Genomic DNA, 13,323 nt, shown 5'->3' with positions numbered 1-13,323 from the left:
TTGAGAGAAATGAAACATTTTTAGTTTGGTCCTTTGAGAGGCTGCCCTTAAATTTTCTGAATGAGTGCTGAATTCGAACTTCACCTCACTTCTCATTTTTCTCACCTATTGATTTTTTTTTCTACCTTCATGTGGTCTCAGTCTTAACTTTCAGCCTTCTAAGCAAATTATGATTCCTCCATTTCCTCATTCAGATAACTCCTAAAACCTTAGCAGCGCCCAGTGAATTAGATTTAACTTGAAATAAGCAGTTCTCATATTTTATTTTGCCCTCATCTCTTAATAGCCATTGCTAGAGAAGATGCAAGCAGAGACCACTGTGCTCACATTGGAGAATGAATGAATCCTGACAGCCGAGGTTTAATGACATGTGCTTGTCGCCTTTCGGTTGATTCACTTGCAGTACTTCCAAAGCCGTATTTCCATGGATTTAAACAAGATTCTTTTCACTGTTGATGTGGTTTACTGTGTATCTGATTTTTTTTTTTTTCCTTCCATGGTCTGTCTTTAAATTTAAACTCCTACCTCATAGACATATTTAGATTGTGTACAAGAAGGAGATTCTGGACAAATTGTTACATACGTGCATGGCTTACTACAAAACACTATCCACTGTCTGTTTTACCTATCAATACACTGGGTATTGATAGGTAGTATTGAAGTGGGGTACTAAATAAAATGGTACATTGGTAATAGCAGAGTCGATGATAGTTCTTACAGACAAAAGCATCTTCTAGCCAGTTATACCCAGAATCTTTTCTGGTTGCTGTTTTCTCTCTTGATCCGTGCAGTACATTAATTTTCAAAGTAGGGCCTGCATATTTCAAACTTGTGGCATGGTGGTTGGTTCTGTGTAAGCAGTCATGCCTCACCATTGATGAAAACGAAACCAGGCACACTGCTTTCTCCGAAGCAGAGAGTGTGGGGATTTTGCTGGGTGGAGGTAGCCTTGAGATTGGTTCATTCTGCCATTTCTTGGTGCTGAAGGGAAACCATGATGTGGTAATGCCAAGCTCAGTGTCAGAAAGAGAGGGAGGTGCCTTGGAGCTGAGGTTCCTCCCACTCCCAAAGAAAGTGCAGCTGTGCGTCTTTAATATGCACGGCAGGAGATTTCAGCAGCCCGATGATATATAGTGCATTAATGTTGAAAAGATAAACACATTTGGAGAGCACAGGAAGGGCCTTGTGTTTTTATGTTAGCAGAATGCTTCCTAATGAATAAGAATGTGCTGCTGGCTTCACAGAGCCAGATGGCAGCTTTTCTAATTTTAGTTGGGTGCAGATGCATAATTCTCTGGTTTTACCTTCCAGAACCTTTGAGATGCTGCATCACTTTCCCTGTAATATTTTATCTGTAGTGCTTGGCCAGAAACTGCCTGTCGTCGTCTCAATGACTTCTTTGCTCTGCGTGGGTCCCAGTGCTGCTGGGTTTGACAGTCACTTCACCTGAAATCATCCAGCTCCTAAATGCAGGAAAAGGTGGAAATTGTGGATGTATTCCCACTAGAGTCTTAAAATTTGTTGTGGAGGTGATTAGACTTGTGTTTGACGTCAGTCTACTGAAAAATGGATAGGTATCTGGGTGAGTGATTTTACTCATTTTGGAGCAGTGGAATTAATTATAAAACCCGCATAAAGTCTCAGGTTCCATTTTAGTTCATAAAAGCAGCTCTCCTCATGCTTGACCAAACATCAAAACAACTTTTAAGCTCTTACTTGTTACACGTCAGGGAGGTCTAAACATGGGCCGTGTTAAAATTTTTTCCATGTATAGATGTAAATACCCTGTGGCTTATCTTTTTTTTTTTAAATCTTTCAGTTGATGTATTTTTCAGAGTAAATGATTGATATTTGTTCAAATTCTGACTTTTTAAAGATAAACTAATTTCCACAAGTTTTCCATGGCCTCTTCAGATGATTTTTTTAAAGAGAAGGAAAAGAAAGAGGATAAACCTCTTTAATCATGGCCATATCACCCTGTCCCTCCAATGGGCAGGCATTAAACAGCATTTAGGTTTCTAAGTCATTGGTGGTCGCCACCACTGCTGCTGAAATTAGAACAACTACGTGGCTGTCCCCTGAGCCCTGACTGGCATCCCTGTGAGGAGGCAGGACTCTTGTTTCTGGTCACAGGGCAGAAAGGCCCTGGGAGTGTATGTTCTCAGGTCACCTGCCGAATAAGTAGACAAGACCTTCTAATACTATAAGATTCACTAAGTTACCAAAACTCAATAAATGATGTTCTTCTAGAACATGTAAAGGTCTTAAAAAAAAAAAAAACACTTTATACTTTAAAAGTAGCTAAGTATACTTTTTTTTTTGGCCATACTTCGCAGCCTGTGGGATCTTACTTCCCTGACCAGCGATAGACCCCGGGCCCTCGGCAGTGAGAGCGCCAAGTCCTAACCACTGGACCACCAGGGAATTCCCTAAGTGTACTTTTTTAAAGAATAAATAAATTTTTGGCTAGAATCGCAGTTTCTGATTTTTCTATTCTCACCAGGAAACTTAAATTTTACTTTTCTATGTATTTTTAAATCACTTAAATATCTAGAGATTAAACACTTCCCTAGTCGCCTTTCTCTGTGTTCTGAGAGAAAACACAAATAATAACCACTTATAAAGAAAAGCATATGGCATATAATATTAATGATTTTCCCCCAGTTTGTGGTATGATTCATCTTAACATGGTCCCTGAAGAGATGGGGTTTGTTCTTTGCTCTGAAACTGGAAATGTAATTAATTGGTATTGGATTTCTGGAGCGCAGGCAAATGGGGGAAGGGACCAGATGGGACTGCTCGAGCAGGAGGGAGGGGGCCCTAGGAGAGAGATGACAGGGCATCCTTGGACAGTCTCTCCAGTCAAAGCTTTGCATTTGTAAAGCTGGGCTGTTTAAAAGATCAGAGCTATTTCATGGTATTTTTGTCTTTGGGGAAGTGAGGAAGAAAAGGACAGAATTACTGTTTGCATTGTTATTCTCTTAGGTCATATTCTTTATCTAAAAAGAATAACTTTAATGGTCAAAGTGCAGGAGGAAGAAATGGAAGTCAGGGCATGGGGGCGAAATCTTTTTGTAGGCTCTGAAAATTAAATTTTATCATCTCTTTTTTCGATTTAAGAGTTCCATCTGTAATAATGAGATTTCATAAGGTTTTGATCATTTGAAATTCCGGGATGATCTTTCAGTAAACTGTTGAGTTTACTGAAGGATATTTTTGTAACAGAATATATTTTTATGGTTAATGGTTGCAAAATATAGAAAAGTAAATATAATTTGTGACCGCTGAGAAAACTGCCTAATTTAAAAATATTAAATAGTATGTTTTAGTATAGTAATGCTGTTCTTCCTTACAGAAGTATAAATATATCTAAGGATTTAAGCTTATTTATATCTGGGACATAAAAATAGCATACTCATTCTTGAAATGCTCCATCAAAATACCAATATATGTCCGGTTAACATAACAGTATATCTCAAAGGAGTTCTTTTCTTCCTCCTATTTAATTTCAAAGCCCAAATGAACATTGTACAGAGGTAGTACTTCATGAAAAGTACCCAAGTAATATAAATTCATGGCCAGTTTAATTTAGATTCCAATTACATTGGTAAAGCCATATTTCTGGGTATTTTCTATCACTTCATATTATTGATATTCTAATACTGAGAAATAGCCAAAGCACAAATCTAATACAGAATCGAATAATAGATGACAAATTAGCAGGAAAATGCATATATACAAACACTTAGTGAGGATAGGCGTGAAGGGCCCTAAATTCTTCACCCTGTTTTCTTATTTATTTACTCTGTGAGTAGTGAACATTTCCCAGTCTCTTAATAAATATATGAATAGTGTTGTATAAATATTGAACATTTTAAAAGTTCTCTTGCAAATAATCAATGATCTCATCTGGAGTTTTCTTTCCAGCACACGTTCCACAATTTCAGATTGACCTTGGGAAACATTTTTCTTGTTTTCATTTTGAGTCAGATTCCTAGAATTCCAGTTTAGACAGTCTTTTTGCCATTATTCCATAACACTGGTTTCAAAGGCCAGGCTGAGATTTGCTCGGGGAGGGATGCCACACGTCCATGGCTTTTGCCATGTGCTCACGAATCCTGCAGAATCCAGTTCGACTACCATGGATGTGAAGTATTTTCAGCTATGTCCAGCCTTTTTTATCCCTTCTGTGAACTTAGTTAGTTCCTCACAGTTCAGCCCTCACTTCTCATTTGGCTCAGCTGTCAGTGCTTTGCCCCTGCAGCTGGATGTAAGCTCTCAGCCCACGAGGATCCTTCACTCCCTCTGCACCACAAACATGAGTGAGACACACAGCAGGACATCCAGACACGTGGACAGTGTACCTGGGCGATTTCCCCGTGCCGGCCCCGCATTCTCTGTGACTGCTCATTAGCTGCCGCTTTTCTCCTTCTGAAGATTTTTCAGCTGAATGTTATAAAGAGGAAAAAAGGACATGTTTTATTATTACAGTTTTTCAGGATGATAATTATTTTTGTCCAGGCTTTACAGTAGAACCCAAACACATGTTTTATCCCCTCTAAGTCATCTCTTACATTAAATTTTAGGCCCTTGCCCTAAATTATACCTGATCTGTAGATTCCTAAAGATGAAAGAAAATGCTATGCAGATACAATCTCATTCTTCATATTTTCTTTTTCTTTTTCTTTTTTTTGGCCGCGCCACGCAGCATGCGGAACTTCCCCGCCCAGGGATCAAACCCACACCCCCTGCATTGGGAGCGCGGAGTCCTAACCACTGGGCCACCAGGGAAGTCCCTCATTCTTACTTTCCGATAAAAGTCAAAAATTCAGTGCCTGAACACATCGCTAGAATATTTAGAATACCCTGACCTGAAAGTTTATCAGTGTTTAGGAACCTGCATGATGGAGTTTTCCAAGTTTGAATCTTTTTAATTCCACAAAATATTAATTAATGAATTCAGGAAACTTTGGGGTCTTCAGAATGATGATCAGATCCTCAAACTGCCAACATCTCACAAAGTATATTGATTGTCTTTTAAAGACTTGGGAAATATAAATACGACACAAGAATGTAATGTATAGCTCAAGGAGTATGGCCAATATTTTATAATAACTTTAAGTGGAGTGTAATCTATAAAAATATTGAATCACTGTTGTACACCTGAAAGTGATGTAATATTGTAAATCAACTATACTTTAATTTTTTTTAAGAAAGGACTCAGAAATGGGTTATACAAACATTGTTATTTTGTATTTATTTTGCCATAAAATGAGTCATTAATATAGATGCCACAGAAAACCATAATTTATTACTATTGTGATATCAGAATCTCATATGACAAATAGCCTAATGTTTTCCGGTGATCAGTGATAGGTATGGGGCTGCCTTTGTGATTAGCTTTTGCCTCCTATCTCACTCTGCCTCACCTTAATCTAAATTAAGTCCGTTCTTTTTTAAAAATTTTATTTATTTTTGGCCGCATTGGGTCTTTGTTGCTGCGTGCGGACTTTCTGTAGTTGCAGCGAGTGGAGGCTACTCTTCGTTGCGGTGCGCGGGCTTCTCATTGCAGTGGCTTGTCTTTGTTGCGGAGCATGGGCTCTAGGCACGCAGGCTTCAGTAGTTGTGGCTCACGGGCTCTAGAGCGCAGGCTCAGTAGTTGTGGTGCACGGGCTTAGTTGCTCCGCGGCATGTGGGATCTTCCCGGACCAGGGCTCGAACCCGTGTCCCCTGCATTGGCAGGCGGATCCTTAAACACTGTGCCACCAGGGAAGTCCCAGTCCTTTCTTTAAGAAGAATAACACCACCTGTTGTAACAGTGGAAGGATTGGAAGGACCTGGGAGCCTGCAAGAATATGAGATGCCTTGAAAGTTAATGACTGAGGCAAGACAAGATGATTCATCATTTAAGCCCAGTTCTCCTCAGGAGACCCTTTCCCCATATTGCTGACCCCTGCACCTGGAAGGCCAGTGGGCCTGAAGGGGAAAATCAGTTCCTTTCCCCACCACCATCGATTCTAGTTGCCCCTGCATTCCCGGGGGTCAGTGCCAGCAGTGGGTCTGGTCTCATCAGTCAGCAACCAGATATTCAGTGAAAACCTACCGTGACGTAGGGATGGTGCTGGCCACTGAGGATACACCAAGGCTACTCCTGGTGGGGATAGTGTACTATTTCCTGGGCTGGGGTTCTCACTGCAGGAGGGGAGGAGAAATGATACCTTCCAAGAAGATGTAGCAGAATCTTGTGCGAAGAAGGCCTTTCAATCTGCAGATCTGATAGACCTTCCCTGGGGAGGTCTTCTCAGGCACACCACCCCGCTTTGAGGGTCACTGCTGCCACCAAAGATGCTGATGGGAGCACGATGCCCCTGTGAATGGTTGGGAGGCCAAGGAAAGGCTGAGAATTACTCAGACTGCAGGGTGTTAGCACATGGTTCCTACACCCCGAATGCCACAACACCGCAGACAAAGAGTAAATAAATGAGAATGCAGTAGGACCGTGTACATTTATAATATCTGTTACATGGGTATTAAGATTCAGTATTAAGGAAACTCAGGGATCCTTAGGCCTGAAGCCTGCCCAGACCCCCGACAGTGCAGGGCTGTTAAACTAGAGGAAGAGTAGATGAAGCAGCAGCTGATGGTGCCAGTCCTGTCCCCGGACTCGTGTGGGAAGGTGAGCAGACACTGAAATCTACAGCCTTACAGAGTGACTAGCAGAAGCGGGGGTCGGGGCGTGGGAGTCTGCCCCACGTGCGTTTACTTGATGGTGAGAAAGATTCTGGGAAGATGGGGCGGGGGGAGAGGATGGGGAGAACATGTGCAGTAATTGTCTGAAGAACCTGAGGTGCTGCCTGCCTCAGTTAAGACTGGCTGAGGAACTGGGCTGAGACCAAGCCAGCAGATAAGGTAAGGGACCTACAGTCAAGAGCTAGGGAGGGCAGCAAGGAAAGAAATGAAGTGAGGCCTAACAGATCCTCGCGTGCCGAGTTATAAAGGCTATCAGACGAGTTATATCTCTATTTATAGCTGGTCACAATTCTTCAGATCTAAGCAGGAGAATCAGGAACGTCGCAGAGTCATTGAGAAAACAAATACTCTCTGCTTCTAAATTCTGCACTTGGAACTAAGTAAGGGAGAGCTAATAAATGACATATATACACTACTATGCATAAAATAGATAGCTAATGAGAATGTACTGCATAGCGCAGGGAACTCTACTCAGTGCTCTGTGGTGACCTAAAAGGGAAGGAAATCCAAAAAAGAGGGGATATATGTATACTTACAGCGGATTCACTTTGCTGTACAGCAGAAACTAACACAACATTGTAAAGCAACTATACTCCAATTTAAAAAAAAAACAGATAGGGGGACTTCCCTGGTGGTCCAGCAGTTAAGACTTCGCGCGCCCAATGCAGGGGGCCCAGGTTCGATCCCTGGTCAGGGAACTAGATCCCGCATGCTACAACGAAGATCCCGCATGCTGCAGCTAAGACTCAGAGCAGCTGAATAAATAAATAAAAAATTTTTTTAAATAAAAATGAATTTTAAAAATTAAAAAAAGATTTTTTGAAAAAGACAGCTATGCTAGTAGTAAGTTACATCTGTAAACTCCTTTCTGGTTTTTAAAGTGTGTTTTACACATCATCCCATTTACTCCTGTCACAGGCCGTGATGCGAGAAGGCAGGTACTAAGGCCTTAAAAAGTTGAAATGACATGCTCTGACTTGTACTAAGTGGCTGAGCTTAGACTTGAACTACACAGGCCTTCTTCCCTTTTCCACTGATAAATATGCATGTGGACGTTTTCCATCAGAGAGCGGCAAGATTTGGAGGGCCTGTGTAATTCCTAACTACTTTCTAGGTTCCCAGGTACAAATTAAACGTTACAGGTTTTCAAAATACTGTGTAAAATCTTCTGTTATGAAAAAAAGGAAGCCGAGTCTACTAAGTTCATGAAAGCAAGTTGACTCTGAGTACTAAATTGATTTACAGTTTTCTTTACTTGCATTTAATTACAATGATAACATGCAGTGTAAACAAGGATATAATTTATTCAGGACGAATAACTGACACATTGTTTTGTGTCATTTCCTAGCAAGTTGTTGGGATGTATCTGTTGTGCCTGAAACTTTCCTTGGTGTTCTTGAAATAATCCGTTTGCATATATATATTGATGACTGTGCACCTGTTTCCTCCGTGAGACTTTTCCATGATGGAATGTCTTCCCAGGCCTCGTGGGGAGACATTTTAGTCCACACCTCTGGACTAGGTAGAAGGGCATCCGTTGAAATTCTCCGAGTGCTTGATAGGGTGCCGCTCTCTCTGCCTTACCTCGTCAAGCACCTTCCACCAGACAGGGGCCAGTCTTTCTGCTTACTTTAAATGTGAAGGCGACAAGAGGTGGGACAGTACAAGAGCCAGGGGAGTGTCACGTGGGAAGAGCCACAGTGGTCAGGACGCGTTTTTATTCCTTCTTCAAATGCATCTTTGATTTCTTTCCCGAAGCCTGAACAACAGGCCCCGGGTCATCCCAGCTCGGGGAATCTCTGCAGGCGGCACTAATTGTGCTGCAGTATAGCGCAGTTTTGCAATCTAGAAAAAAATGCTTGTCAGGGACTGGCATGAAACCCCTAAACTCATTTTATCGGCAGCATGAAAGGGGCTGAGCCACAGGTTCTGGAGGGGAAAAGTTAATGTTCCGGCTCCGGCTTCCAGCAGTTTCTCCTGTGCGGTGGTGGTGGGGATGTACTCTAACTTTTTTATAGCTGGCTCTGATCCCACTGGAGATTTTTGAAATCATTACAATAAAAATGTTTCTGTGTCACTCTGTCCTTGAAATAGCACTGCCGTTGAATTCACGCTTGTGTTTGTTGCAGAGAAAGCAGCAGCCGCCAACATAGATGAAGTGCAGAAGTCAGACGTGTCATCTACCGGGCAGGGTGTCATCGACAAGGATGCACTAGGGCCTATGATGCTTGAGGTAGTGGACCCTCATTTTGGTTCTGTATTTTACAATGTTGTTTATCCATTATCCCATTTAATTTTCAAGTGAATGTAATTTAAGGAGAATCCACACTTAATTTTCACTCTTAAAGTTGAAGTACTGCTGACCTCTTGAGCTTACTATTAATACTATGTATCTAGATTTTACTCCAGATTCCAGCTTATATATGTTTCAAATTGATAAAACAGAATTAAATCAAGTGGATTAGAATACAAATTTGACCAACTTTAACTGTCAGTTGAGCATTCATTTTGGAAAACCGTGTTCACAAGTCCTGTTAAATTCTGTGATATTGTTGTGGTTTGAAACGTTCCCAGAATTCTTAGATTTTCATATATGCATGTACATATGCCTATATATACAGGTTAAAGTTTGAGGACTAAAAGGAGGTTTACTCGGGACTTCCCCGGCAGTCCACTGGTGAAGACTCTGTGCTTCCACTGCAGGGGGCACAGGTTCCATCCCAGGTCAGGGAACTAAGGTCCCGCGTGCCCCATGGTGCAGCCAAAGATTTTTTTAAAAAGGTTTACGCTTTTTATTTATGTTACTTCAACTAGTTTATTGATTTCATAAAGACAAAAATTGAAGGAATAGGCAGAACTCGTAAGTGTAATGGTTTGTCGTAACTGCCTTTTCTTTATCAACTTTAGGAAGTTTTATGACCGGACTACTGTCTAGAATTTGTAAAGTCCCGCTTTCTTATTTTACTAACCGGTACAGTATTAAACACCAAGTCCTTTGCTGTACCTCTTCCAGAATTAAAATTTAAGATGTAGGCTACGGTAAGATCAGGGAAAAAATGTCAGTGAATATATAACAAGAAGCAGAGGAGCCCTGAGACATAAATTATGTCAGTTCTCAGGATAATTTACTGTGCTGATGATATGATGAGATTGAAAATTACCACATGGCCAGAAGCTCTGCAGCATTGCCACTGTAGAAGCACTTAACTTGCAGCAGCTGCACGTATATAAGAAATTAGGATTTTTAAAGCAGAGATAACCAATAATTGCCCCTTTTTTTTTGGTTGGTGCATAAGATGATTTTTATTTTTAGAAAATCTAATTCTGTGAAAATCTACCATATAATCGGAGGAGGGTGGGGGGACACAGAAGAAATGTAAAGCTTGTCTGACCCGGTCTTTATATTTAGAAATGACAGAATTCATTCCTTGGGTCGGACCTTGCCGGCCAAAAGACTTTAAATGACCCCACATTGGCCCTGCGTATATCTCTTCTATCACTGGCTTGAAAACATTTAACAACAATTTTTAGAGAAAAAGCAAAAACACACTTAACCTGATTTTCCAGAATTCACAAGGCAGTGGAAGGCCAGAGAGTGCTACTTCCCACTTGGTTCTTAGAAGCAGATGAGAAAACTCTTAACTAGGTGGACTGTTTATTTAGAATTAGATGAAGGAACTAGAAACAAAATTCATTTGGAAATGATGGTAATCTAAATTTTTACCATTAGGAAATGCCCATATATCTGTGCTTATTCCTTATATGGGGGAAAATTAAAGTAGGGTGGAAACTCTTGGGAAGATTTTTGAGGCTTCTAAAAAGAAATGCTTGCAGTAACTACAAGGCTATGACTCAAGCCTTTTGAGAGTAAGTTCACTAATTGCAGAAATCAGATTGCTAGATATCAGTGGACCTTATCTCGTAAGATCAAATAAATCCACATTTTCACTGTTTCAAAATAGTCTTCTGAGAATTCAGTGCATTGAGCAAGCACCTGTTCAGCAGGACTTCAGTGCTAAGTGTGTGAGAGGTAACACTTTGAATCTAGAGACTTAAGGTTTGAATTTGCATCTTTATCCCTGTTTGCATGTAATAATCTAAACGGAGAAAACTTGTTCTCGTTGAGCCGTTCTAGGCATAGATGCACACTCATGCTTACATCATGGCATAGTGGTTGCTAGGCAACAAAACCAAATGTCAGCTTTTTTCATCAGAGCATATCATAGTGAGCTTTAAAAAAACAAACAGTTTTATAAGATGAAAGAATTTCATCTTTCGGTTATATTATGCCACAGTCAGTCTTTTTAGCATGGTACAAAGCAGCAGGAAACTACATGCACTTCCAAAAGTGAACAGTAGGTAATATAATTATGACAATCCCTGTTGAATGTGTATTTAAACAGTGAGTTTAAAAGTCCATTTGGTATATAACTAATCAACTGACTTCCTGTCCTACACACACACACACGCGCACACACACACACACACACACTGGTTCATACACACACTCACACACGCACACACACACACAAGGTTTCCAACAGTTGATGCCAACCTATCGTGGAAGGCTGTTTACACATAGTCTTGCTTTGCCCTGCATATTGTTTATACCATTGGGAAAACCTGACTGAACATTTAAGAAAAACTTAAAACCAAATGGTGTTTTTTTTAAATATATATTTTTAAGAGCTTTTCATTGGTGCCTTATGGTCAGTTCTAATTTGAGAGAGCGCTTAGTTTTGTCATGAAAATAGAATTAAAGATGGAATATATTCAAAGAAAGCTCACAGAATAGGAGCCTGCTAAATAATAACTTAAGGAAAAAACAAACTAGAGGAAAAGTAAACGCTTTATGTCCCATTCATACACTTCATTATACTGGTGTGCCCATGTAACATTCGTGTGAAAATAGTAGTAAATACACAGCATGAAGAAACTGGCATGCACTGTGTGGTCCACGTGGTCCTGGTCCAACCACTGCCTGATCAGCAACAAGCCTCTTCTGGTCCTGATCACTCCCCTGATCCATGAAACAGCTCTGACAAGTGAGGATCAAAAAGAAAAAGGAGGAGGAACCAAGAGAAACTCACTGAGCTCCTGGCCTTTGCATCACCCAGGCGACCATGATAGGAAGATGGGCTGGGTAAATACTGGAGAACACTGTGCTGAGTGGTAGTTGAAAGCATGGGCTTTGGAGTCACATCCACCTGGATTTGCAACCCAGCTGACTAGTTGCAAGAGCTTGGGCGAATCCCTTAACCTCTTTGAGTCTCAGTTTTTTTCCTCCTCTGTGAATTGGAAAAGGGAAAACATTCCTTCCAGAATTGTAAATATTAAAGCGACACTGTGTGTATAAGGCTCAGTAAACGCGTCTGTATCTATTATTATCCTCTTTATTTCCTGAAATGATCCTAGGTCCTTCACCTCCTTCCCTAATCTGTTTTGGAATGACAGCAAAGTGAGCTATGCACCCATCACAGGAAAAGTGCTACTGCTATCTGGGTGATTTAGGAGCCTGCATCTTGACAACTTGGAGAACAAGTAATAGAGCCAGGCGTGATTAGTTAACTTTCCAGTCCTCACTGTTAGAAACCTAAACCTCAAGGCCCTGTGTAGTCTCAGGGCAGTGCCGGCTGTATCTCAGCCTGAGGTCCCCGGGAAGACTAGTTTGTCACATCAGACACACACCTCCCAGACCCTTTCCCCATTTACACCAAACAATAAAGGATTGGCGTTCCTTAAAAGGTCTCAGATCACCTTCGATTCTTTTCGCTTAAGCCTTGGAAGCTTTAAAGGTAGTAAAATTTTGATTTTTTTCCTTGGCGTTTATCCTTAAACTGAGGGAAAATTATCAATGACCTCTCCTTCCCATTGTATTCCATGAGGAACTGTACAAAAAAATGAGTCCGTATTGGATCACTAGCAGAAAAGTAGTTCTCGGCCCTACGGAGTACATCAGTCTCATTTGGAAAATGCAGATAAATGCCTGTATACTTTTACGTGGCAGTAGTTATTTCCTGATTAATTAACAAAGTGAGTGTTTGTCATTTAGTTTGTGACAAGAAACCCTGATGTAGGCTCTCTCCCACTTACTAAGATGGACTCATTTCAGCAAGAGAAAATGTGTTAGTTGTTTCTGAATGATAGGAGTGGAGCAAGAGAGATCACTCTTCTCCCCACACGTGAATTATGTCTCCCTTAAAGGGGCCACTCCCTTCCTAGCAGTCGGATGTGATTTTATGCTGCCTCCTTTCTAACACAATTTGTGCCTCTTCCCTTAGGCCCTTGATGGGTTCTTCTTTGTAGTGAACCTGGAAGGCAACGTTGTGTTTGTTTCAGAGAATGTGACACAGTACCTAAGGTATAACCAGGAAGAGCTGATGAACAAAAGCGTATATAGCATCCTGCATGTTGGGGACCACACTGAATTCGTCAAAAACCTGCTGCCAAAGTCCATAGGTAAATGAGTGTCTTCTGGGTCTCTCCTCAGCCCCTGCCCACATGCACAGTGTCTTGGCTAGAGGGCAGAAAACAGAACTGTATTCTGTCCGCTGGGGATAAGAGTAACTGGGT

At 41.1% G+C, this 13,323-nt stretch overlaps 1 protein-coding gene across 18 annotated transcripts in view; it reads left to right on the top strand.

The window, feature by feature from the left end:
• The window catches only part of NCOA2 (nuclear receptor coactivator 2), a 272,679-nt gene that overhangs the window by 202,575 nt on the left and 56,781 nt on the right, over nucleotides 1-13,323 (top strand). For all 18 annotated transcript variants that reach the window (XM_033407126.2, XM_004280587.4, XM_033407121.2 and 15 more), the window contains 2 exons: nucleotides 8,880-8,983; nucleotides 13,032-13,209. In XM_033407126.2, coding sequence (XP_033263017.1) covers nucleotides 8,880-8,983; nucleotides 13,032-13,209 — 282 coding nt within the window. The remainder of the gene's footprint in view (nucleotides 1-8,879; nucleotides 8,984-13,031; nucleotides 13,210-13,323) is intronic.

The sequence above is a fragment of the Orcinus orca genome, chromosome 17, assembly GCF_937001465.1.
Source record: "Orcinus orca chromosome 17, mOrcOrc1.1, whole genome shotgun sequence".
In the NCBI taxonomy this organism is placed as follows: domain Eukaryota; kingdom Metazoa; phylum Chordata; class Mammalia; order Artiodactyla; family Delphinidae; genus Orcinus; species Orcinus orca.
Note: the sequence above shows the minus strand (reverse complement) of the source record. Positions and strands in the feature narration are given on the sequence as shown.